General features: G+C 50.7%; 1 protein-coding gene across 9 annotated transcripts in view; it reads left to right on the forward strand.

Annotated features, from left to right (window-relative positions):
* ARHGAP39 (Rho GTPase activating protein 39) overlaps nt 1-26203 on the forward strand; it is a 395325-nt gene that overhangs the window by 209014 nt on the left and 160108 nt on the right. For 8 of the 9 annotated variants that reach the window (XM_065586365.1, XM_065586367.1, XM_065586366.1 and 5 more), the window contains one exon: nt 20637-22044. In XM_065586365.1, the coding sequence (XP_065442437.1) occupies nt 20637-22044 (1408 nt within the window). Of the gene's footprint in view, nt 1-2256; nt 3937-20636; nt 22045-26203 lie in introns of those variants that run through there. The other variant, XM_065586371.1, reaches the window with a different exon arrangement.

The raw sequence follows: 26203 nt of genomic DNA on the forward strand, positions 1-26203 counted from the left end.
GGGTTATCAGGATAGCAGGCGAAAAGAGAGAGGGAGAAAAAAGGAATGCGTAGCAGGGCCAGGCTGGAGTGTTGGGTGGACACTTGGCTGCATCTTAAAATCTGGAGAGATCGTTCACTTGTAACCTGAGGGTTAAAGTCTGTGGGAGCCTCAGGCAGGACTTGGTGCAGTCTCTTTACTTGAGGAAGCCTTCACTTCTCAATGGCTGTTTGATGAGTCCTTTCTAATCCAGTGTGGATGTGTTCCTATGGTAGAATAGGGAGGCAGAGTGGGCTAGTCGCTAGAGCGCAGGATTGGGAGTCCAGACTCCGGTTCTAGTCTTGAATCAATCTCTGTCCTGAAGCAAATGACTAATGGGCTGATTTTCGGAGGTATTGACTTCAGTAGCAGTTGTGGTGCTCAGTAGCTCTGAAGATTAGACTATTAGCCATAAAGTTCCTCAGCTTTTTCTCCCTTTTAAAATAGGGATAATGTGGGCTGCCCACCTTTGAGGTGATTTGAGATCCTGAGATGAGAGATGCTAGGTGGATGAGTGGGAAGTAGTAGTAACTACAGTAAATGGGACTGCAGGTTCTGCTGCAATAAGCAACTTCACTAAGATTTCATTGGACAGCATCTGCTCACTGTTAGCTGGGTAAGTTTCCATTGGTCGAGTCCTGGGGTTTGTGACTGTCAAGTGGTGACATCCCTGAATGGACATTGAGGATGACTGTACAGTGGCACAGGCAAGCTTCCAGTCCAAAGGATTCCAAAACGCTTTGCAACCTGAGTTAGACCATGAGTAGGGGACGCCCCCACCAATTTTGTTAAATGTGGTTGGTTAGTCTCGGTTCTCATGAAGCCACTGACTAGTTTAAATGGCCAAACAGTGTGAAGTTTGGAGGAGAGAATGGATGAGAGGGACCATAGCAGGTGGAAGTGGGGAGAACTTAGATCCTGCACAATTCAGCTTTCATTTGAACTTTGTCCGGCCATAATCTGAGGCTGGTGAAATCCCTTCTCTCGTGCTGTCAATATGCATGGGATGTCTTCTGTGAATTTACCATCACCTCCTTTGAATCCCTTCCAAAAGTTCCACCTCTGCCACAATGCTGATAAGAAATCAGCCCATTATTCATATTTGTATCCCTCTCACCCCAATCTTGACGTGCAATCTTAGATTGTTCAGGACAGGACTGCGTCTTTGTGTAGCTAATGTTAATACTGAAGTCCTTTTAGAGATCTCCGAGGTCGTCCCTGGTCTTGACTGGGGGGCCGGAGGGGTGGTGGTGGGGTATCTGACACTACTACAGTATAAATGTCAAATATTAATGATGAACTGGCCATATGAAAGGAGTGTCATTTGCATGTTGCAGGGAGATGGAGTGTATGCCAGAAACAGATGGTGTGAGATGACACAGCCCCCATCCTACTTTACCTTCCATCCTCCTGTTAGTTGCTTTTTCTGCTCTACTGCATTTCTGCATCATTGGCGTCGAAGTTACTCTCAGGTTGTTCACATGCCAAGTGAGGGACGGCTCAAATGACACTGCTTTACCCCTGCACCTATTTCCTGACCAATTTGCATCCAGCGTGTCAGTGACAATCGCCTGTGTCCCGTCTCATTTAGTCCCATTGCGTGTGATCTCTGGGCACTGAATTCCAGTTCTATGGGCATGAAAACCGTTCCCAGCCTAGAGCGTCTTGGCCTTTTACTGAGTACAAGTCACCATGGATTGAAAGGGACATTAGCTTATTACAGCCCTTTGACCGCTGCAGTCTAATTCTACTGGCCAGTTGGTCACGTATGTATGTTTTGTTTTGTTTGTATTGTGGTATTCCCTAGACGCCCTAACCAGGATTGGGGGGGCCATTATGCTAGGTGCTGTACAAACACACAATTTGACACGGTCCCCACCCGTCAGCCTTGCAGAGAATCAGTAGCCACAAAGAGTGAATTTTCCCCTTTCCTCAAGGTCCCTCCAGAATAGATCTGATCACATTGGCAGAAGCAGGGATGTTTGGAGAAGGCAGAGAACTTACAGGAGCAGAGTTCACAATTCCAGCTGAGTATTGAGCTGCAGAGTTCAGGTGTGGGGTTCAATCTCCCTACCCCCAAGAGTTGGGTGTGAGCAGATCAGTGTTTTAACTGGTCACCTTCTGTGGGGTTCAGCTGTGAAATTTGTGTAGGTTTGGATTCTCAAACCCTTGGCAGGAGTTTAGGATTGTCTGGATCTGAGGGCTTGGCTACACTTCCGAGTTACAGCGTTGCATTACTGCGCTCTGATCAGCCTCTGGAAACGTCCCATAACCCTCTTAAGTCAAGTGGCCACTCTTGTCATTGTTTTGGAATCACCGCAGGCATGCCGATATGCCCTTTGAAAGCATGCCGGCTGTCAGAAACGGAGCTTATCTGCTCCAAGACAAAGCAACCATTACTGTGAAATGCTGTGTGTGTGAGAGAGAGGCGGGGGTGTGTGTGGTCTGTTGCTATCTGAACTTACAAGACAGCATGCTGACATGATCTCAGACCCCCCAAAACCCAATCTCTCTCCTCCCACATACACACAATACACTCCCTGTCACACTCCACCCCACGCCCCTCATTTGAAAAGCATGTTGCAGCCATTTGCATGCTGGTATAGCTACCACAATGCACTGTTCTCTGTGGCCGTTGCAAGAGCTGCTAATGTGGCCACACCAGTGCGCTTCGAGCTGTCAGTGTGGACAGACTGCAGCGCTTTCCCTACTGCGCTCTACGAAGGCTGGTTTAACTCACAGCGCTCGACATCTGCAAGTGTAGCCATGCCCTCAGTTTCAGAATGCACTGATGATGAAGATTGATGATGAAGATTGTTTCACTACCTGAAATCCCCCTCAAAACTCACCACTTACTGTTTGTTCGGTACATGGCAGAATCTCATTAGTGAGCTGTGTTTTACTCCTACAAGTGTATGGGTGTATTTGTATAGAGAATTCCAGTGTGTTGTATAGTCTGTTTCTGTTTAACCTGGAAATTGAGAGCCTTTCTCTTCCCTCAAAGCCACCTCCATTCTTAAGAGAACTCGGGCAGCCAGCATCTCATTACTTACCACTTTCCACAGTCATTTTTAATGTAACGTGGGTGCTTTACAGATAGCCGAGTGTGCCATTATTTTTGCCTCTTCAGATGCTGCTGTAGATGAGGCATTACGAGCAGAACCAGACTAGCTTTGCTAATGAGAGCTCCTTGCCTGTAGCAATTCTTTGGAAGTCTTGAAGCAAAGCATAATTCTCAACGTGTACAACAATAAGCAGTGCACACGAGAGAGATGCATATGGGGAGATATTTGTCTCTCTCTTTGGGGGCATTTTTCTGCAAAACCCATAATTGGACACATTCCATAGATTTTTCTGAAGGGCAAAAAGGACAAGTGCTGTGAAAAGGTAACAGAGGAGTTTAGAGAGAGAAATTAGCTAGGAAATTGGTATGTGTGTTCTCCCAAATGTACTTGCAGCCTGTATCTCGGTAGTTTCTATGCCAACAGAAGGACTCGGTGAAGAATTAATAAGATGATACAGGTCTCTAGCACTTCCCACGTGAGGATCTCAAGGCTCTTTACAGACTGTAGCGAGGGGGCGTGGTCTCCCTCTCTGACAGATGGGGAGAGAGCTGCGACTGCCTCCTGGTGGGCGGAACCAGGAGACCCACGGCCACTCCGCCGGACGCAGAGGGGTGGGGCAGGAACAGAAACCGCAACTATAAAAGGCCGGCCCTCTAGCTCAGTTGGGGCAGAGCTGCCAGAGGAGCGGGATGTCTCTTCCCCGCTGCTGGAGCCCGGATCTGACAGAGGCTGCTACAGTGCCAGAGACCCGGAAGGACTGCCGGAGCTGCCAGACACCAGGGACAGCAAGGAGCTGTTGGGGCTGCCGCTTGCCGTTTACCTGAGCGAGACCGATGACCACCCCGGAACCCAGGTACCCCGGATTGGGAGCGTAGGAAGGAGCCCAGGGAAGCCGAATAGGTTTCGGTTGCGTGACTGATTGCAAGCCGGCCAGCGTGTTGCGGTCGGATTTCCCTGCTGACCCAGTGGTGGATCACTCCGCCACTGTTAGGGCCCTGGGCTGGGACGCATTGGAGCGGGAGGGCCTGCATCCCCCTACCCCTTGCCATCCCACCATCAGGGGTGGCAGCCTCCCTACTTTGTGGGCAGGAGGCCTGCATTGATCTGGCACCCGCCTGAACTAGGATGCCAGAGGGTTTGCTGACTCTCACCAGATAGCTAAACTGCCCAACTGCCGGTCAGAGCCCCTCACCTGAACTGACTGCTGCCCCACCCTGATGAAGGGTGCCGGGTGAATAGACTCTCTACTGCTCTGCCTGACTGACTGTAGGTCAGAGCCCCTACTGGATTACTGCCCCACCCTCAGAGGTGAAAGTAAGCTGGTACGGTCCGGACCGGCTTCTCCGGAGGCGATTTAAAGGGCCTGGGGCTCCCCGCAGTGGCAGGAGCACTGGGCCCTTTAAATCCCCGCCTGAGCCCTGCCTCCCTGGGATAGCGGCCGCAGGGCTTCCGCAGTGATTTAAAGGGCCTGGAGCTCCGCGGCGGCTGGAGCCCCGGGCCCTTTAATTCACCCCTGAGCCCCAGGGCTCCCAGCCGCCTCTGCAGCTGGTAGCTCCAGGGAGATTTAAAGGCCCTGGGGCCCCCAGCCACAACCGGAACCCCAGGGCCTTTAAATCTTTAAAGGCCCTGCCTCTTCCGGTTGAGGCCACGCCCCTGCTCAAGACTCCTGCGTACCGGTAAGTCCTTTAAGTTACTTTCACCCCTGCCTGCCCTGATTGAGGGCCTGGGCAGATAGACTCGTTGCAGCTCTCCCAAACCCCTAGCCAGAGCCGTTAACTGTGTGTCGCTCCGCCCTGATTGAGGACTCCGGGCCTATAGACTTATCGCTGCTCGGCCTTTCTGCAGGCCTGGGACACTAACTGTTAGCTGATTTCCCCCTGAACCGAAGTGCCATAGCAAAGGGGGCGTGGTCTCCCGCCCTGATGGACAGGAGAGAGCCGCGACCACCTTACACAGACATTGATGAATTTGGCCTCAGATCTTTCCTGTGAGGCAGGTAATCGTTACGCCTCTAAAAATTACACAAGCTCCTCATTCTGATGTCCCCTTATGTCAGTTTTAACATGGGGCACTGACGGAGGGGCAGATGGATTGGAGAACCCTCCCAACCATTGGACTTTTCAGATACACAGATCTATCTAATGGAAAATAATCCTCCTATCTCCGAGCTAACCCGGGAGATCTGTGTGTGGTGCGCTCGTTACACCTGTTTGTGGCAAAGTTCTGCCTATTTGAAGTGTGTTAGATTGGAGGCGATATGGCCGTAAATCACCAAAATGACTTTCACAGCTCCCAGTCTCATAATCTATTGCCAGGTATAAATCATAGAATCGTAGGACTGGAAGGGACCTTGAGAGGTCGTCTAGTCCAGTCTCCTGCACTCACGGCAGGACTAAGTATTATCTAGACCACCAATGTAAGCCCCAATGTGCTCTGAATGCCCTGGACTCCTCCAGTGCTCATGCCAAGTAATGGAATAGTTTTGGAGAACCCCGTGTTTCATCATAAGCTCATGGAATGGATCTGCAGTGAGTCTTCTCAGTTGGCGAGGGGTGTCCCTGAAAACTTGTAGAGTGAAGTGGAGACAGCAAATGGGATTCTCTTACCCCCAGGGGGCTGTCTTTGGGTATGTCATCTGTCTTGGATGGTGACTACGCTGCAATTAAAATCCTGTGGCTGGCCCATGCCAGCTGACTTGGGCTTGCGGGGCTCGGGCTAAGGGGCTGTTTAATTGCAGTGTAGACATTTGGGCTCGGGTTGGAGCCCTGGCTCTGACACCCTTTGTGGGACCTGAGCCCGAACGTCTACACTGCAATTAAACAGCCCCTTAGCCTGACCCCCTTAGCCTGAGTCAGCTAGCTTGGGCCAGCTGCAGGATTTTAATTACAGTGGAGACATATCCTTTATGCCCTTCAAGGCGCACTTCAAGGCTATGCTTTCTAGCCGAGTTTTATTGAAAGCAGTACAGAGAGGTTTTTTAAATTGAATTTTATGTGGTGCTATGAGACGGGGAGGTTTTACAGTATTAATGTAATTAAAGGTGCTAACAGGCTCTCAATAGATCTGAATAAATTGCTTCCCAACCTGTTCTTCCGAGCCCCTGCAGTTCCTTTTTCAAGGCAGGGGAGTCAGTAATGGTAAACAAAGATGTGTGTGTTGAAGAGCTTTGAAAGGATCACATGCCAGGGAAGAGATTCTGTACATCGGCGCAAGTTGGCTGTTGCCAGCTCTTATTGTGTCAGGGTTGCAGCCTGCCTGGCCTGTCATTGAAGGCTGCGCCTGGAGCAAGCAGGGAATGATTAGAGGCATTAATTTGAATGGGTGAAACTGAAATGTGACATTTCACATCAAATCTGTAGTTGTGAATACGTTTGGAGTTTGCTTAGCTTTTTCAGTTTAACCCCTGGTAGCTGCACTTTGGAATCAGCGGAGGCCCTGTGGCTCCCCAAAGCTATGGAGACAGCCTGCATGCTGCTTTGAGAAGGAACTGGGGAGTCCTTCGCCAGTAGGAGCTGATGTGAGCAGTAGTGGCTCATTGCTGGGAGCATTCACGTCATGGGGAGAGCATTGGTGATCATTGTTTGGAATGGCACGTGAAACCTTCTACCTCCAGGTCACTGGTACGGTAGAAGTGCAACGTAAGTCAGTAGCAACCAGAAGTCTGTTATAGTCTGATAGCTCTTTGTTGCTTTATGCACAGTGAGTTGTATTGGTGCTCAGACGAGTTCCTAGTGGGACAGGGGTCACCATCAGTCACCACCAAAACTGTTGCTAAACTCTACTTGTTTTTCGTAGAGAGATGCCAAGGGTTGAATGGGCCATGGAGACTCAACTCTCTTCTCAACCCCTACAAGTAGGGTGGCAGGGCTGAGGCCTATGTGTGGGGCAGCCTGGGGAAAGTACTGCCTGTTCCGTGTCTTTGCTGTGGATAGAGGGTGTCTGTCTCCAGCACTTTCCTTTAGGCATGTTTCAACAAGAGAATCTCTTTAAAAGAGAAAAGGAGGGGGGCTGGGAAAATAAACACTGAAGGAGTTTGTTCTTTTCTGAAGTAACCATTAAGCATAGAGGGGGACTGATACAGTGGCTGTATGGTCCAGTGGATTAGCTACTGGATTGGGGGGAGCCAGGAGATCTGGATGCTGTTCTGGGATCCGCTACTAACCTGCTGTTTGACCCTGGGCAAGTCACTTCCCCTCTCTATGCTTCTGTTTCCCTTCCTGCCTTGTCTATTTAAATGGTGAGCTCTCTCAAGCCAGGACTGTCTCTCATTTTGTGTTTCTCCAGCACCTAGCACACTGAAGCTATCTTGGCTGGACCCTTCAGGCACCACAGTAATACAAACAAGGACATCCTGACACAAATGGGAGGGAGATGAAGAATTGAGGCACTGTTTTATCTGGCCCTCTCAGGGGGTTGTTAACAAGCCCTGGTTAGTCGATGAGCAGAGATGATGGTTTAAATCTGGCCCAGTTTGCTAGCAACCAGAAAGTCTCTGAGCTTGATTTCCAGAGGTGCCTGTTGAAATCCATAGGAGCTGCAGATGCTCAGAACTGCAAATCAGACCCTGTATCATCTGACTGCAGTTTGGAGAAGGATAGAAACTAGGGCTGTCGAGTGGTTAAAAAAAATTAATCATGATTAATCGCATGATTAAAAAAATTAATTGTGATCAATCGTGCAATTAATCGCACTGTTAAACAATAATAGAATACTGTTTATATAAATATTTTTGGATGTTTTCCACGTTTTCAAATATATTGATTTCAATTACAGCACAGAATACAATAGTGCTCATTTTGTATTTATTTTTTATTATAAATATTTGCACTGTAAAAAGAAAGAAATAGTATTTTTCAATTCACCTAATACAAGTACTGTAGTGTAATCTCTTTATCATGAAAGTTGAACTTACAAATGCAGAATTATGTACAAAAAATAACTGCATTCAAAAATAAAACAATGTAAAACTTTAGCACCTACAAGTCCACTCAGTCCTACTTCTTGTTCAGCCAATCGTGAATACAAACAAGTTTGATTACATTCGCAGGAGATAATGCTGCCCGCTTCTTGTTTAAAATGTCACCTGAAAGTGAGAATAGGCATTCACATGGCACTGTTGTAGCCAGTGTCACAAGACCTTTACGTGCCAGATGCTCTAAAGCAGGGATCGGCAACCTTTGGCACGCGGCTCGCCAGGGTAAGCACCCTGGCGGGCTGGGCTGGTTTGTTTACCTGCCGGGTCGGCAGGTTCGGCCGATTGCAGCTCCCACTGGCCGTGGTTCGCTGCTCTGGGCCAATGGGGGCGGCGGGAAGCGGGGCGGGCCGAGGGACGTGCTGGCCGCTGCTTTAGACCCCTGCTCTAGAGATTCATACGTCCCTTCATGCTTCAATCACCATTCCAGAGGACATGCGTCCATGCTGATGATGGGTTCTGCTCGATAACACTCCAAAGCAGTGCGGACCGACGCATGTTCATTTTCATCATCTGCATCAGATCCCACCAACAGAAGGTTGATTTTCTTTTTTGGTGGTTCGGGTTCTGTAGTTTCCGCATTGGAGTGTTGCTCTTTTAAGACTTCTGAAAGCATGCTCCACACCTTGTCCCTCTCAGATTTTGGAAGGCACTTCGGATTCTTATATCTTGGGTTGCATGCTATAGCTATCTTTAGAAATCTCACATTGGTACCTTCTTTGCGTTTTGTCAAATCTGCAGTGAAAGTGTTCTTAAAATGAACAACATGCTGGGTCATTATCCGAGACTGCTATAACATGAAATATATGGCAGAATGCAGGTAAAACACGGAGCGGGAGACATACAATTCTCCTCCCAAGGAGTTCAGTCACAAATTTAGTTAACACATTATTTGTTTAACCAGCATCATCAGCATGGAAGCATGGCCTCTGGAATGATGGCTGAAGCATGAAGGGGCATACGAATATTAAGCATATCTGGCACGTAAATACCTTGCAATGCCGGCTACAAAAGTGCCTGTTCTCACTTTCAGGTGACATTATAAATAAGAAGACGGCACCATTAACTCCTGTAATTGTAAACAAACTGGTTTCTCTTAGCGTTTGGCTGCATAGGAAGTAGGACTGAGTGGACTTGTAGGCTCTGAAGTTACACTGTTTTGTTTTTGAGTGCAGTTATGTAACAAACAAAAAAATCTACGGTACATTTGTAAATTGCACTTTCACGATAAAGAGATTGCACTAGGGTACTCGTATGAGATGAATTGAAAAATACTATTTCTTTTGTTCATCATTTTTACAGTGCAAATATTTGTAATAAAAATAATATAAAGTGAGCACTGGACACTTTGTAATCTGTGTTGTAATTGAAATCAATATTTTTGGAAATGTAGAAAAACATCCAAAATATTTAATAAATGTCAGTTGGTATTCTATTGTTTAACAGTGCGATTAAAACTGTGATTAATCGTGATGAATTTTTTTGAGTTAATCGCATGAGTTAACTGCGATTCATTGACAGCCCTGATAGGAACAGATTTTGGTTTGTCCCATTCTCAAAAGTCAGGTATCCACATGGAACAACCTGATGCCTCCTGCTGTTGGAAGTTCCTGTGTTCCACGGGGACACTTGCTGGTCCTTGCCCAAGTCAGAATTGACTGTATTCTAAGGGACTTTTGTTGTTTTTATTTTATTATTTTGACATGGTCAGACTGATGGTCATATCGCTTTATAGAGGGCACTAGGTAGAGTCAAAGATGCCCAGGACCTGGAATATTTATATAATCTTATCTGTTGCTGAAGCCAGAGAGAGCAGTTCTGGGGTTTTGTTCCCCCACCAGCTATGTCCACCACTGTGAAATAGTATCAGAGCGGTAGCCATGTTAGTCTGAATCTGTAAAAAGCAACAGAGGGTCCTGTGGCACCTTTAAGACTAACAGAAGTACTGGGATGCAAGCATCTGAAGAAGTGAGGTTCTTACCCACGAAAGCTTATGCTCCCAATACTTCTGTTAGTCTTAAAGGTGCCACAGGACCCTCTGTTGCTTTTCACTGTGAAATAGGTTCTCTTTTTATTTTGTGATAAGGGGGAGGTTATTTGATGGGCTCTCTACTGCCCCAAGCACTACCTTAGCACTACCCCAACATGAAGCTGCAGAACTGGAATCCCAGCCCTGTTGGGATCATCATGTTGCTGATTGATTGGGAGCTGGAACTGTGTCATCCTGCCACCAGCACAGATGGAAACTCCTGCCTTGTTTGTGTATTTTTGAGTGTGTCGTTGTTCCTCCCTTTAGTATCCCTTTCCTGTTGCTCCATGGGCACCCAACAGTGAAGAGGTGAAGGCCTGAGGGCTTGAGCAGCTCAGCAGGGACTGTGTGGACAGACCAAGAGTTCTACGACTCCCTGTGGCAGTTAATATTGCGGAGCTGAGGTTATAATTATTTCTGTCCATGAATTATTAATAAAGAAAAACTATGTTCATTTCATTGCAAATTCCAATTAGAGTTGAAATGGATAACTTGAGGACATGCCACTAGAATGTAAATCACAGGCGTTCCAGCTGCAAGCTGGAAATGCATTTTGCTGGATTCTTTATTAATCTGGGAAAACATTACTTACAGTGAACTTAACATGCATTACCAGGGAAGCTGAAGGCAGGTCTGGTTTCATGAAGGTCAAACCTTCTTTCTCAGTGCAATTGCAGGGGCCAGATCTCTTCCCTGCACAAACCTTGTCCAGCATCACTCTGACTTCATCCCAGAGGTGGGAGTTCATGCTCCTGGCGACTTGGAATTTGGGTTTCGTCAGCAGGAGGATGGAGCTTTTATATAACACCTTCCCAAACCTTCCCCTTCTCTTTCTCATCATCCTCCCCTTGCTTGACTTGCTTTCCTAAAATGGCCTTGTAGGCTCCCCGCCCCCCCCGCCTCCATCAGTGAGCTCCCACTAAAGCATCATTCGCTCTTTCTCCATCAGGAAAAATAACTACCAGGATGGTCCCAGCTATTTCCTAGCCTGGAGAGCAAGGAATCAAGTACAAGATCCCAACCCTCTTCAACACAACCACTGCAGCTGGCCCAAGGCAAAGTTTTTTGTGCTGGAAAAAGATTGTTTCTGTGCTTACACTCCAATAAAAGGACGCAGCAATTCTCAGTCCTACCTGCTCAGGACAAGGCTCTACACAAGGCCCTCCCACAGCCTGCCCCCCAGATTCCTAATCTGTCAGCTTTTCTTCTTTCTTGTCTCTTTTGCTGCCTCTCTCACCAACAGAAGTTGGTCCAATAAAAGATATGACCTTACCCCCCCTTGTCTCTCTAATGGCCAGGGACCAACACAGCTACAACTACACTGCACACAGGTTTTCTTCTGGAAACAAAAGTCAATAAGAGCTTCTCCCTCCTCCTCATCGTACCAGGACTAACCTGTTGAAATAGAAGGGCTTTTATTGGCAAAACCTATGGTCTCCTGCTGAGATGATCTGATGTCCATGGAGCTATTTGTGTTCCACTGCCCTAGGTTACCCATGTTGACTGCATCGTGGGTAAAATCACTGCATCAGGTGATAGTGGATAAATGTAACAGTATTAAGTGAATTATTTTTCTTAATTATGAGATGTAAATAAACGAGCAACTAAAATAAGCAGCACAAGTTGTTACTCGTCATCTATAAGTAGCATAGACTGCAAGCAGGCAGTAGAGAACAACCTTTCTTGCCACTTCCTCTGAAGGACTCGCTGCCATTGGAGACCGCATACTGGTCTAGCTAGAGCCAAGTGATCTTGGTTTAGCAATTCCATGTTCCTGTTGTCCTCCCATCTTGCTGCATCAATTAGACCATAGTCTCTGCCCCAAAGAGGAGTGGATCTTATTGTAAGCTAACACCGTCCCAAGCACAATGGTCCCTCTTGGTGCCATGGTAACGCAAGTAATTGATGTATTATCTCATGCGATCAAATGTCTGCACTCACCAAAGATTGAATCATATTTTTGGGGGTCCTGGACACCAGCTGAAGCTATTTAACTGCTTCACTGCAATCTACCAGGGAAGTGCTCCAAGAGAAGGCTGCAGTGGTGGCAACTAGCCAGTAGGCTGAAGGCAGCATGTAATTGACATGAAACTGCGGTTGTTTATTACAGAGATGCAGCCTATGGAGACTACAGGTCCCAGCATACTATGTGTCCATGCTGCTTGGCTCAAGATAGCACATGGCATGCTGGGACCTGTAGTCTCTGGGGTAGTCACTGGCTGCATTATATAACTCTGTGTGCTGTCTTTGTCCCACACACCATGCTTTGGCCATCCTCAGTACAGACTATAGAACAAAATTCCCTCAGTGCCCTTTCTACCTTCTACAATGCCAGCACTCCATCACCATTCCAATCAAACCTCAGTCCTTGGAAGGGAAATTTCCTTGGAGGGGGACTGGCAATTGTGTCAGGTTAAAACTCTTAGGATTTAAAAAAGAAGAAAAACATGTCATCCCTGCCAGCCACAGTCCAGTCCTCTGACACTGCACTTCCACCAGATGCAGCACTGGATCATATGGGTTTAGAGTAGCACCAGCAACAAGGCTGAACAGCATCATCCCAGCGCAACACTGTCATTAGCATGTGCACAGCCAATGTCATGTTAAAGGGGAAATGCAGGAGGGTGATTATTTACCGCAAATATGCCATTGAGCCATCCCCACTGAACACCAACGAGGGGCTTTTATTCTTTCATTCCCTTGTTAGTGTTTGTCTTTCTCAAGCTGCCCTGTTTGCAGTTGCCTCCCAGCAGTAGGACTGTCAGATTGGCTTAGCTGCAGTGATAGGCAGAATGGCGTGTGCAGGGCCGTCACATTTCTCTCCCGTGCTTACTTCTGATTCGATTTTGTGTGTGTTAGTGTGGTGTTCGATGTGAATCTTGTGCAGTGAATTGATGCGTCTGAAGTCCGGTTTGCAGTTCAGTCAACAACAGTGCTATTCCTGCATGTTGGCGGAGGCATCGGAAAGTAATGTAGTGCTGGTTCGGGGCAATATGTTGTGTTTTCGTTCCTGTGCAATGCATACTGTGCCATACATTAGCTCCCTGGGTTGAAATCAAGTGTTACATAAAATCATAGACGTGTAGGACTGGAAGGGACCTCGAGAAGTCTCCTAGTCCAGTCCCCTGCACTCATGATGTAACCGGTTGGAAAACTTTCACTGGAGGAATTGTAAACTGAATACTATGTAGGTGAGGCAGGGTCACAGGAAAATGACTTTTAGCATCAGCAGGACTAAACAATTACCATCTTACCATCTGCATCTATGGAGCCCGATTCTGCTCTCACTTGCCTCTGTGTAAATCTGCAGTAAATCCACTGACGTCCAGGAGTCTGAGTTCCAAAGCTGTTCTAGGCTCTGTATGTACAGTAGGCAGCATTTTTTTAAATGGAAAGAACCCTAAACACAGCCCCAGAAGCGGCCGCACCTGGTGAAGGTGAAAGTGCTGCACTTGTACTCCCTCTCTTATTCTGCATGGTGTCTGGGAACTGCGCCGTTCTATACCTTCTGTTTGCTAGTTTGTCAGCTCGGGCACCTCTCACCAAAACAGTGACCAGACTTGATTCCTTCCGTCCCAGTTCCTTTGCGGCAGGCTGTCTGTTACTTACGTAACTGGCTGCTCCGCTTACTGTCCAGAGTTGTGCTGCAATGCTGAGTCTGGGAAATAAGGCTACAAGAATGAACTGTGTTGTGATTGGCTGTGGAATTGATCTCTCATGGTCTGGTTAGACTCTCCGTTTTCAGTTGTTTCTATTTGTTAAATATTGTATTTCGAAATAGTAAAAATTAGCTTTGACCCCCTGTGACAGCTGAATTGACCCGGGAATTTACATTTCCCATTCTGTGTATATAAAATACAAGCGCCATGATAATGCCAGCTGCCCTGACATGGTAAATAGATGGGTTTTTATTGGGGTGCACTCTTGTGAAGGTGTAACTCCGCGAAGAGGAACAGCTGGGTGTGATGGGAAGGAAGCAATAAACTCTCACTGACTCCTGGAGTCTTGTACCCTTGCAAACAAATGGGACAGTGTGGCTGAAATAGCAAAGCCGGTGGCCCCATGCAGTGCCCAATATGAGAAGCCATATTTCTCCAGGGGAAAGGAGGGCTTTAAACATGTCCATAATAGATTTCTCTGCGTTTTGAGTTGTCTATTGGGGTCCATAAACATCAACCAGCCGTCCTGATAAACAAGGCTGTTGGTCCTAAATCATTTTTATGTGTGTCTGTGCTTTGTTGTTATGGAGCAGGTGCCCTCTGGTACTGGGGCATAAAACAATCAAGAAACACTTTGTAACGATATCTCTGATCTGTCTTATCATTTAACTTGGGGGCGGGGAGGAAGGACTGCAAAAGCTCTTTTCCCCACTCCACTACCTCCTGAAAAGGAACGAATTCGTGCTGACCATAAGCACCCATCCCCCTTGGTCTTAGGACTCACACTCACAAATCACTGGTCAGGCCCCCAAAAGTCACAATTGGCTCAAAAATACAATCATGTGAGTTGGCAACACTGGGAAGGTGGCAAGATAATCGTTCAAGAGGCACCTCAAATTTCCTGGAGTCACCTTACAATAAAAAGTAGGGAGGGAGCAATGGGAGAAGAGGATCTCTCACTTCCTCTTCTGAATCATAGAATCATAGAATCATAGAATATCAGAGTTGGAAGGGACCTCAAGAGGTCATCTAGTCCAACCCCCTGCTCAAAGCAGGACCAATTCCCAGCTAAATCATCCCAGCCAGGGCTTTGTCAAGCCGGGCCTTAAAAACCTCCAAGGAAGGAGACTCCACCACCTCCCTGAAGACCTTGCTAAGGACCCGGGCTAAAGGCTTTCCTCAGTAAATGAATGTGAAGATTCTCCTTGATGTTTTTAGTTCCTTTGGCTGGGCAGGGCAGGGTCCAGAGGCTGACTCTGTGCTATTCAAGGAAATTCTGTGGAAGGAGTGGAAACCCTTTGGGCTCACTTAATTGGCCTGTAACAGTACCGGGAAGGTGGAAGGGGCATTGTTGCATAGTGAATATGGGGCTCTGGTCTGTGTTTTACTGATTTAAAGCACTTTGCTGGTTGGTGCCAGTAGGAATTTCTCCAGTAAATGAAACTGAAGCCAATGGGAGCTAGGGGTGGTGGCGCCCGCGGGCGAGAGCAGCACGTGGAGACTCCTTGCCCCCCCACCTAGGAGCCGAACCTGCTGGCCGCTTCCGGGGCGCAGCGCGGTGCCAGAACAGGCAGGCAGCCTGCCTTAGCCCCGCTGCGCCGCTGACCGGGAGCTGCCCGAGGTAAGCCCGTGCCCCAACCACGAGCCCCGCCCCTGAGCCTGCCCAATCCGGAGCCCCTTCCTGCACCCCAAATCCCTATCCCTGGCCCCACCTCAGAGCCCGCAGCCCCAGCCCAGAGCCCTCACGCCCCCTCCCACACCCTGAACCCCTCATCCCCAGCCCCACCTAGAGCCCTCACCCCCTCCTGCACCCCAACCCCCACCTCAACCCACAGCCCCCTTCTGCACTCTGAATCCCTTGGGCCCAAGCCTGGAGCCCCCTCCTGCTCCCCAAACTCCTCATCCCCAGTCCCACCCCAGAGCCCGCACCCCCAGCTGGAGCCCTCCCCTTCTCCTGCACCTCAACTCCCTGCCCCAGCCTGGAACCCCCTCCCGTACCCTAAACCCCTCATTTCTGGCCCCACCCTGGAGCCCGCACCCCCAGTTAGAGCCCTCACCCCCTCCCGCACCCCAACCCCCAGCCCAGTGAAAGTGAGTGAAGGTGGGGAGAGTGAGCCACAGAGGGAGGGGGAACGTAGTGAGCGGGGGGTGGGGCCTTGGAGAAGGGGCGAGGTCCCAGGGAAGGGGCAGGGTTAGGGGGTTCAATTATGTGTGATTAGAAAATTGGCAGCCCTAGGTGATGCCCACCTTAAACTTTTAGTCCACTGGCTAAAAGACTTGCCTGGGATGTAGAAGACCCAGGTTCAATTCCCTCCTCTGCCTGATGTGGGGAGAGATTTTGAATAGTGGTCCCCCATCTTTCAGAAATACGCTGTAGCCACTGAGCTATGGGATAGTCTGATGTGGGGCTCCCTCTGCCTCTCCTCTAGAAGCTGTTCCATTGTGTGTAAATAATGAACCGTGATTGAAGCAGGGAGACTGGACCTGGGGTCTCCCACCTCCCCAGGTAGGTGCTCGGACCACAGAATCATTCCTTCTCTCACTGGTCCCATTATTGAGACACTGTGGAACAGTTTCAGCAGGAGAGACTGAGGGAACCCCTCATCAGCACTCTCCCGAGAGGTGGGAGACCCCTATGCAAATCCTTTCTCCCCTCTGGCAGAGATGGCGGAATTGAAGTTGGGTCTCCCACATCCCACGCACGTGCTCTGACCACTGGCCTAAAAGTTATAAGGTTTGTGTCCCTTCCACCGGATTTGTTTTGGATTTTGAACCTGCTACGCTAGACATGCTCAGAGGCTGCTTGTTGGATCGCATCCAGCGTGTGACTTAGGCGGCTAAATGCCTGTCTTCCCCCTGCTCATGAATTGCTTTGGGGCGTAGGCAGGAGGTGGGTGTCCAGATGCGTAGAGGGAGACAGCCATGTGCATGCCCCAGGGTCTAAAAGTTAGGCGCTATGGGAACTTTTACAATGGCAAATTAGGCTCCAAATGAGTTTAGATGGCAGCCAAGTGGGAGTTTTGTGGGTCACCGTAGTGTCACACAGAGGGATTTAGACTTTTAACTCTGGAGTTTAGGCACCTAAGTTGCTTTGTGGATTGTACCCAGAGAGATTTAAGGTCAAAAGTGTCCACTAAGTTTGGGTGCCCAATTTGAGATGTCTGGGGACTTGATTTCGTGAGTACTATGACATCTGTGTATGTTCAAAGCATTGCTTCCATTGACTTTGGGTGCAGCTGTGTGTGTCCAGCACTTCTGCAATGAGACCCAGGGGTCTCAAGTTGGATATCCTGAAAATGAGGAATGTGCGATTAGAGACTATCTGTGAAAAGCTGGTTTAAGTGACTTGCCCTGCATCACACACACACTCTGTGGCAGAGGTGGGGATAGAATCCAATTCTCCAGGGAAGCCTTAACCATGAGACCATCCTTTCTCTTCCTGCAGTCCCCTGCCTCATTCACTGCCCCCCCTTCAGCTTGTTCAGCAAATGAGGCAGGGATCCTATGGAATACAGTCTCCTTCACTACACAGCCTTGACTTGTTCCTAGAGCCGCTCTATCTCGTGCACTGAGTGAGGCACGGGTCTTGTGGAAAAAGTAGTATGTGATCATGTCCTTAAAAGACTATCATAAAGTGCAAACAAAAGGGGGCAGTCTGTAACTTCTGAGTGCTTTACTTTGCAATTTGAATTCTTACCATACTTTTTTGCGTGTAGAGCGCCACAGTAGTGCGTGGTGCTTCAGACAGACTAGGCCCAGGCCAAGGCTTTCAGATGCGACTAGTGAATCTGGCTGCCTCCATTGAGACACCTTAGGGCCTGATGTTTAGAAAGTGCCAAGCTCCCAGCCCACTGAGAATCAGGCCCCTTTAAAGTGTCTCAAGTTGGGCATTCAAAATCACTACCCCAGGTCCCTTCCATGGGGGGCTTACAACCTATGGCTCAGTTCTCCAGAGCTAGGGTTACCATCCGTCCGGGTTTCCCCGGATATGTCCGGCTTTTTTAGCTTTAAATGGCCGTCCGGGGGGGATTTCTAATAAAGTAGAAATGTCCCGGATTTCCCCCTTCCCCTCATGCAGAGTGCGGCGTGGCTGATTGGACGGCTGGGCCTGATTGAAAGCCGCTTGCAGCCACTGGGGCCTCTAGCAACCAGAGTCCCTCCCCCTCCCCCGCTCCCTCCTCCCCTGCAGAGCAGCGCCCCAGTGTTTGGCTGCACGTGGAGCTCGCAGCTCTCCCTCGGCCTGGGGGGGGGGAGGGAGCAGGCAAGGGACAGGGAACGGGGGGGTTAGATTGGTAGGGGGTTTGGGGGGGGAGGCTGTCAGGAGAAGGGGATGTAGAGAGCGGTTGGGGCAGGCAAGGGACAGGGAACGGGGGGGTTAGATTGGTCGGGGGTTCTGGGGGGGGCTGTCAGGAGAAGGGGGTGTAGAGAGCGGTTGGGGCAGGCAAGGGACAGGGAACGGGGGGTTAGATTGGTCGGGGGTTCTGGGGGGGGCTGTCAGGAGAAGGGGGTGTAGAGAGCGGTTGGGGCAGGCAAGGGACAGGGAACGGGGGGTTAGATTGGTCGGGGGTTCTGGGGGGGCTGTCAGGAGAAGGGGGTGTAGAGAGTGGTTGGGGCAGGCAAGGGACAGGGAACGGGGGCATTAGATTGGTCGGGGGTTCTGGGGGGGCTGTCAGGAGAAGGGGGTGTAGAGAGCGGTTGGGGCAGGCAAGGGACAGGGAACGGGGGGGTTAGATTGGTCGGGGGTTCTGGGGGGGCTGTCAGGAGAAGGGGGTGTAGAGAGCGGTTGGGGCAGGCAAGGGACAGGGAACGGGGGGGTTAGATTGGTCGGGGGTTCTGGGTGGGCTGTCAGGAGAAGGGGGTGTAGAGAGCGGTTGGGGCAGGCAAGGGACAGGGAACGGGGGGGTTAGATTGGTCGGGGGTTCTGGGGGGGCTGTCAGGAGAAGGGGGTGTAGAGAGCGGTTGGGGCAGGCAAGGGACAGGGAACTGGGGGTTAGATTGGTCAGGGGTTCTGGGGGGGGCTGTCAGGAGAAGGGGGTGTAGAGAGCGGTTGGGGCAGGCAAGGGACAGGGAACGGGGGGGTTAGATTGGTCAGGGGTTCTGGGGGGGGCTGTCAGGAGAAGGGGGTGTAGAGAGCGGTTGGGGCAGGCAAGGGACAGGGAACGGGGGGGTTAGATTGGTCAGGGGTTCTGGGGAGGGCTGTCAGGAGAAGGGGGTGTAGAGAGCGGTTGGGGCAGGCAAGGGACAGGGAACGGGGGGGGTTAGATTGGTCGGGGGTTCTGGGGGGGCTGTCAGGAGAAGGGGGTGTAGAGAGCGGTTGGGGCAGGCCAGGGACAGGGAACGGGGGGGGTTAGATTGGTCAGGGGTTCTGGGGGGGCTGTCAGGAGAAGGGGGTGTAGAGAGCGGTTGGGGCAGGCAAGGGACAGGGAACGGGGGGGGTTAGATTGGTCAGGGGTTCTGGGGGGGGCTGTCAGGAGAAGGGGGTGTAGAGAGCGGTTGGGGCAGGCAAGGGACGGAACGGGGGGCTTAGATTGGTCGGAGGTTCGGGGGGGGGCTGTCAGGAGAACGGGGTGTAGAGAGCGGTTGGGGCAGGCAAGGGACAGGGAACTGGGGGTTAGATTGGTCAGGGGTTCTGGGGGGGCTGTCAGGAGAAGGAGGTGTAGAGAGCGGTTGGGGCAGGTCAGGGACAGGGAACGGGGGGGTTAGATTGGTCGGGGGTTCTGGGTGGGCTGTCAGGAGAAGGGGGTGTAGAGAGCGGTTGGGGCAGGCAAGGGACAGGGAACGGGGGGTTAGATTGGTCAGGGGTTCTGGGAGGGGCTGTCAGGAGAAGGGGGTGTAGAGAGCGGTTGGGGCAGTCAGGGGACAGGGAGCAGGGAGACTTGGATAGGGGGTGGGGTCCTGGGGGCAGTTGGGTGGGGACAGGTAGGGAGATTCTGAGGGGGGTGGGAAGTGGGAGGGGGCGGGGCTAGGGCTGCACCCCGTGTCCTCTTTTTTGATTGTTGAAATATAGTAACCCTACCATCGCAAGGCACCTATAAACCCAGTCCGGGCTCTCATAGCCTTTGATCTGTGACCTTCCTTGGGTTAAATGGTTCCATATGGTTCTGTTTTGGTTGCTACTTGAACTAGTTATGTTAAATCCACCAAAGCAGTTTGGGCCATGTGTGCTGTAGCTGAGAGATGAGGCTTTCTCTGCGTGTGTCCCAGCAGCAGTTGAGAGGCTCCCTAGAGTTAATTGTCTGGGGAACAGTGCCAAGTGATCTCAATGGAGGGTGTTAACCAGGAGCTTGCCACCCTCAAGGATCTTGGCAGAGGCTGACTTTAATGTCTCAACAGCTGGGCTAGGCCCATCACTCTTGCTGGGGGAGTGGGGTAAGGTTGGCCACCTTCTGGGAACACCTTTGTTTCTGTGCAAATGGAATGTGTTAAATAATTGTGATGGAGAGCCAGGTGCTTAGAACACTGCACAGAAATTCAGAGCTCTTCTGCTAACTCACCTGGGCACCCAGCCCAAATGGCTCCTATCACCTCCAACTCGGGTGCGTAAAAGGGTTAAGAGTTTCTAAGGCAGAAGGAACTAGGTAGAGACACAGGAGGTCCTGCAGGGAAAAACTCTAGGAACAACTTAACTCAGGAAACTTGGGCTGCGGTTTATATTTGGAAGGAACTAAATGTGGATGTTCTCCAGTGTGTATGTCTGTGTTGGGGGCAGGGTGGGGATGCCACCTGCTTATGCTAGTGTACGTGCCCCTGGGAGGTGGAAGTGGGTATCTTTTGGAAACCTAACACAGTATAAAAATTCTCAGGCAAATGCTCTTTCTTCTTTGCATGAAAACACCCCACTCCCCCTGCCCCTCCTTTCTGACGATGGCTTGTGTGTTCTCTGCCTCGCACAGGACGTCCTCCCTGCGATGGAACACCGGCACCAAGGAGCGCATGCTGATCAAGGTGACGGACCGCGAGCCGAGCTTCCTCATGCACCAGGGCAACGGCTACACCACCGACAACCAGCAGGGGACCCGCTCACGGAGGCCGTCAGGGGGCCAGCAGTCCCCGAACCTGCAGACGTTTGCCCCTGACACTGACAACTCCGTCTTCTTCCCTGAGAGGAAGCAGTCTCCCTTCTTGAAAAGGGCTGACCACATGGGCAGCTGCTCCCCGCTGCTCGGTCGGGGGGATTCATTCTGCTCCCCGCTCCAGTCCCAGCACCGGAAGCATTCGAGTGAGTCCCAGCCATCTTCTCCTCGCTACGCCTACGAGCCCCCCTTGTACGAGGAGCCCCCCATGGAGTACCAGGCCACCATCTATGACGAGCCCCCGGTGGACATGCAGTATGAAGCCAGCGGCAACTACAAGGCGGGCTCCCCGCAGAAATCGCCCATCCGCAAACCCCACCCGTTCTTGCAGTCGCCCAAGCAAGGCCCCAACTCCCCCTACCAGCAGCTGGTGCTGACCAAACAGAAATGCCCTGAGCGGTTCATGAGTCTGGAGTACAGCCCTGCAGGCAAGGAGTATGTAAGGCAGCTGGTTTACGTGGAGCAGTCCGGTTCCAGCCCCAAGCTGAAAACGGGCCTGCGACACAAATACTCCCCCAACCCCATAGGTGGCTCGTACTCACTGCAACACAGCCCCTGCCTGGTGAGGGACCAGCGCCTGGAGATCAAGTCTGGGGACTACAGCAGCATGGAAGGGGCTGACTTCCGACACAGCCAGCCGGTGAACCAGGCCTCCCAAGGGGAAGACTCCATGTCATGGTCCAGTCAGCAGGACACCATGTCTTCTACAGGGTACTCACCGAGCACCAGGAAAAGGAAAAGCAGGAAGCCCTCCCTGTCCCACGACCCCAACACCTCCTCGACGGATGGCTCGGGGGATCGGGAGGCGCTCAACGAGCCGCTGATGGCAGAGGAGAGGCCCATGCCCGGCACTTACAGGCCCCAGATGAACCGCACAGAGAGCAAATCCATTGAGGCTGAGGCAGTGCGGGGCTTCCCGGAGCCCTTCCTGGCCCAGGCCCGGCTGGCATGGGAGGCGCAGCAGGCTCACTACCACATGAAGCAGCGGAGCAGCTGGGATTCCCAGAAGGACGGCTCAGGCTATGAGAGCGATGGCGCCTTGCCTTTACCTATGCCCGGCCCCGTGGTGCGGGCCTTCAGCGAGGATGAGGCCCTGGCCCAGCAGGAGAGCAAGCACTGGAAGAGGAATACCTTTGAGAAGTTGGGGTTCCCTCAGATCCTGCTGGAGAAGAGTGTGTCTGTGCAGACCAACCTGGCTTCTCCAGAGCCCTACCTGCATCCATCTCAGGTAATACAGCAGGGCAGGGTTTGGCTGTCTGATCTAAGGTGCCCATCACTGCGGGGGCTGGGCATCACACTGCTTCCTGGCGTACCACGCACGCTGTAAGGTGTAAGTGTTACCCCACACTCATTTACTCCCAATGCAGCACGTACCGTGAGGTTGTAGCTGCATGGTATCCATCAGGGTTCCCACCTGATTCAGATCTAACACAGCCTTTGCTAGGCCTGTCAGTTCAAATGGGCGGTGGCAGAGTACAGCGCTGCACGGATCCCCTGTGAAAGGCACGTGAGAGGTTTCCATCCAAGCCCCGCGGATCCCTGGGAGTCAATGCAGGGATGTGCCTCAGCGTATCCTTTCCCAGGGTTTGATCACGGTTCGGGTAACAGCCAGAGCCCACTCAGGACTCCAGCCGGGCACCCCCACATGATCACATGCAAAGTAGCTGCTGCCATGCGAATGACTGGCCTAGACCGTGGCTCCGCAGAAGGCCCAGCTCTGCTTTATGTACTGCTGATAGAGGCCTCTGGTTTTATTCTCCTGCTCTGTAAAATACTCCACCTGCTGTCACTCTGCAGCAGGATTAACTGAAGGGAGTGAGCGGCTGTCAGGCTCCAGCTGCTCCGCTCGGCTCGCATTGACTTCCTTGCTTAAGTATAGCCCTGGGCCTGAGGTGTATGGGCATGCCCTGGCGCTCCTGCCAGGCAGGGAGCCGGTGTGCCAATAAAAAGGGGCCTGTGAACTTTGCGGTCATCGATTCTCCCCACCTGGGTCCTGGATGATGATGATGATTTTTGTATTGAGTGTAAAGGGAAGCTGCTCTGAAGCCAGCAGCACAATTTGCTGTCAGCTCACGACAAGGAAGGCAGGATGGGGAGAGCACTTGGCTCGTCAGACAGAAGCTGCTGCCTGGTGAAGACTGCGTAAGTGGGAGTAAGGAGTGCTGCCTGCCTCTTAGCGGCTGCTAGCCAGGAGGCTGCGGCAGGGGCCTTAACAGCTTCCTTGGGATTTCCAGACTCCTCCCTACTGTTCTCTAAGGGTGGAGGGAAGCCACTCTGCACAGAGATCTCCAGCGCCAGGAAGGCAACGCCTAAGGGCTTGTCTATACTTACGCGCTGGTTCGGCGGCAGGCAATCGAACTTCTGGGTTCGATTTATCGCGTCTAATCTGGACGCGATAAATCGAACTCAGAAGTGCTCCCCGTCGACTCCGGTAATCCTGCTCGCCGCGAGGAGTACGCGGAGTCGACGGGGGAGCCTGCCTGCCGGGTGTGGACCGCGGTAAGTTCGAACTAAGGTACGTCGACTTCAGCTACGTTATTCACGTAGCTGAAGTTGCGTACCTTAGTTCGATTTGGGGGTTTAGTGTAGACCAAGCCTAAGGCTTTTAATTGGCCAAGGGGCTGATTCTGCTCCCACTGAAACCAGTGGAAAAGTCGCCATTGACCTCATTGGGTGCAGGATCTAGCACTAAATAACCACTCCTGAGACACTCCGGATCACGGTCCGAGCGAGACTGCCCCATTTCACTGCGCTGGTGAGCCAGACACAAGGATCTTCATGGCAGAGTTTCTATAAAGAGTAAAGGGAAACCATAAAGCATGTAGGAAAGGAAATCCTGATTCAGAACACATCCAGCACTGGTCCCGGTAACACACTTAAGAACCTTGTATGACAGGCACTAAGGAAGTGCAAAGTAGCATTCCCCTTAGAAATCGTGGAGATCTATATCCGCCCCCTCCCCTGCCTGGGTGGACCCCCCATCTGTTACTGTGAGGGCTGGGTTGGATCCTTGAATGCTCAGGGAACTGCTGTGGTGAAAGCGCTATTTCCAGCTGCACGTGGCGAGAGGTTGCACCTGTCTTTTCACATGCAGGACCTGGCTACACTGATCCGTGCCATTGGCACCTCCAGATTAGACTCTGACTGTGACCTCAGCGGCATCTGCACCTGCAGACCTTTTGGAAATTTATATTATTCAATGGAGCTTCATAGTGACAGCACATCCCTGTGGGGCTGAATGGTCTGTGCTGGCCAATGGGTACCGGTGCCCAGGGAGAATCAAAGGGATTGGCCTTTGACATATTGTATGCAGTTCTAAACAGGCTGGGCCTGGCTACCTGAGACATCTCTCTACCCAGCAGGTATCATGGCAGCTTTCACCTTTTGGGTTGCTAATAGCCTCCTAGTTTGGTGGCAGGGCACATTCCTCAACTCACTGTCCCACCTGGCCCAGCAAAGCCCTTGTAGGATTTGCCACACTTGATGAGACCTGAGGTCCATGTAGTCCAGGGTCCTGTGTGTGACAGTGGGCAGGACTACGTGCTTCAGAGGACAGTACAAGAAACCCCGCAGTAGGTAGATGTGGGGTAACCTGCCTTCCCACGTTAGGTCTTTCTTTTCGTCCCTAATAGTCAGAGATTGGCTTAAATTCCAAAGCAGGAGGTTTAATATCCCTTCCAAAAACTCTGCTGGCATTAGCTATGACTCTGGATAATCTAGCTATACAGATAAATATCTAGTCCCTTTTTGAATCTTGCTAAGTTTTCGGGCACAATGACATCATGTGGCGTTGAGTTCCACAGTCTGATTATGCATGTGGAAAAATATTTCCTTTTTGTTGGTTTTGAATGTGTCACCTTCTGAATTCCACTGAATGTCCCCTTGTTATTGTGTTCTGAGATTTGGTGGGCGTGGTTTTCAAACAGACTCCAAGGTTCATGTGTGAGGGAGTGGAGCTTGGGGAGTTTATCCTGGCTGACTTGGATTTTGTGGGTGGCGGTCCGTCTGAACCAGCTGATAGAGTGGGTGGTTATGGTGTCCTGTGAAAATCTATCCAAGCAAATAGAGCTTTGAGAGAATGAGTAGCACTCGGGAACTCTAGGTTCAGTTCCCAGCTAGGCCACAGACTCCCTGTGAGACCCTGGGCAAGTCACTTAACCTCCTTGGCCTTCAGTTCCCATCTGTAAGACTGACACAATACTTCCCACTCTGTCTGTGTAAACTGTAAGCTCTCTGGGACAAAGGCATTCTCTCACTGTGTGTCCGTGCAATGCCCAGCCCACAGTGGGCCCAGACCTAGACTGGGGTCTCTAGATGTGGCTCTTATACAAACACTGATGGCAGAATAAGGGGGATGCATTTAAAAGAATCCCTCCAGAATTATCTGGTCTTGGGGGGAAAATTGAAAATCAACCCAAGTTCTCATCTTGTAGGGAAAAAACAGCTGGAAAATGTGGACTTAATTGTAGCCAGTGTGTATTTTCTGGCTGTTTTTAGAACTGTGAAAAGATTTCTGCTTGAGTATTTTCCATGGTTCTGAAAACCCTTTCTTTTGCTGATGCTGATCTTTGGAGCTGGAAGCAGGACTGCTGTGTTTCACCTTTGTGCCTACACACTGGTTTGTTGTAGGGTTGCTGAGAGTGCTGGGCTGCTGCGATTGATTTGTCTGTAAAGAAAGAAAAGCATTAAAGCTTTTTCTTCTGAGAGAAGAAAAACTCTGTATGAATAAATGCATAGGGCTTGCAAAGAGACTGAAGAGAAATGATGAGTCATGTCTGAGCCCATCACCACCCTTGACAGCATCTCTTTGCAGGTCAGTTCTACAAGGAAGAAAAATCGTGGTCGTGTGCTCTTTTTATTGCTTCTTGATCCATGATGAAGGGCCTGAAAGGTGTTTTCAAGAGCTGCTATTTTCTGCTTGTTTGTTTGGGCTAGAAATGGGGTGCCAGCTTCCTAAAAGAGCTCAGCACTCAATGGGTGCCATGGAGGCCCCTAAATACTGTACTTCGCTAGGTTTTCAAAAGAGCTCAGCTTTCGTTTAGATCCTTGAATGAGATGGGCTGGATTTCAACCAACTTCCAGTGTTCTCAGAGGGAGCAGGTGGGCGCTGAGCACTTCTGAAAATCTGTCCCTTGAAGTCTTCTCTACCTTATCTTTCCTGGAGGATTCCATAGATGGTTACCAAGTACTGTATCAGAGGGGTAGCCGTGTTAGTCTGTATCCACAGAAACAACGAGGAGTCTGGTGACACCTTAAAGACTAACAGTTTTATTTGGGCATAAGCTTTCGTGGGTAAAAACCCCCTTCTCCATGTGCCATATATATTGGCACATGAAGAGAAAGGAGTTACCTTTTCTTCATGTGCCTAACTCCCTTCTCTTCATGTG

This window comes from Chrysemys picta, chromosome 2 (genome assembly GCF_011386835.1).
Source record: "Chrysemys picta bellii isolate R12L10 chromosome 2, ASM1138683v2, whole genome shotgun sequence".
Taxonomy (NCBI): domain Eukaryota; kingdom Metazoa; phylum Chordata; order Testudines; family Emydidae; genus Chrysemys; species Chrysemys picta.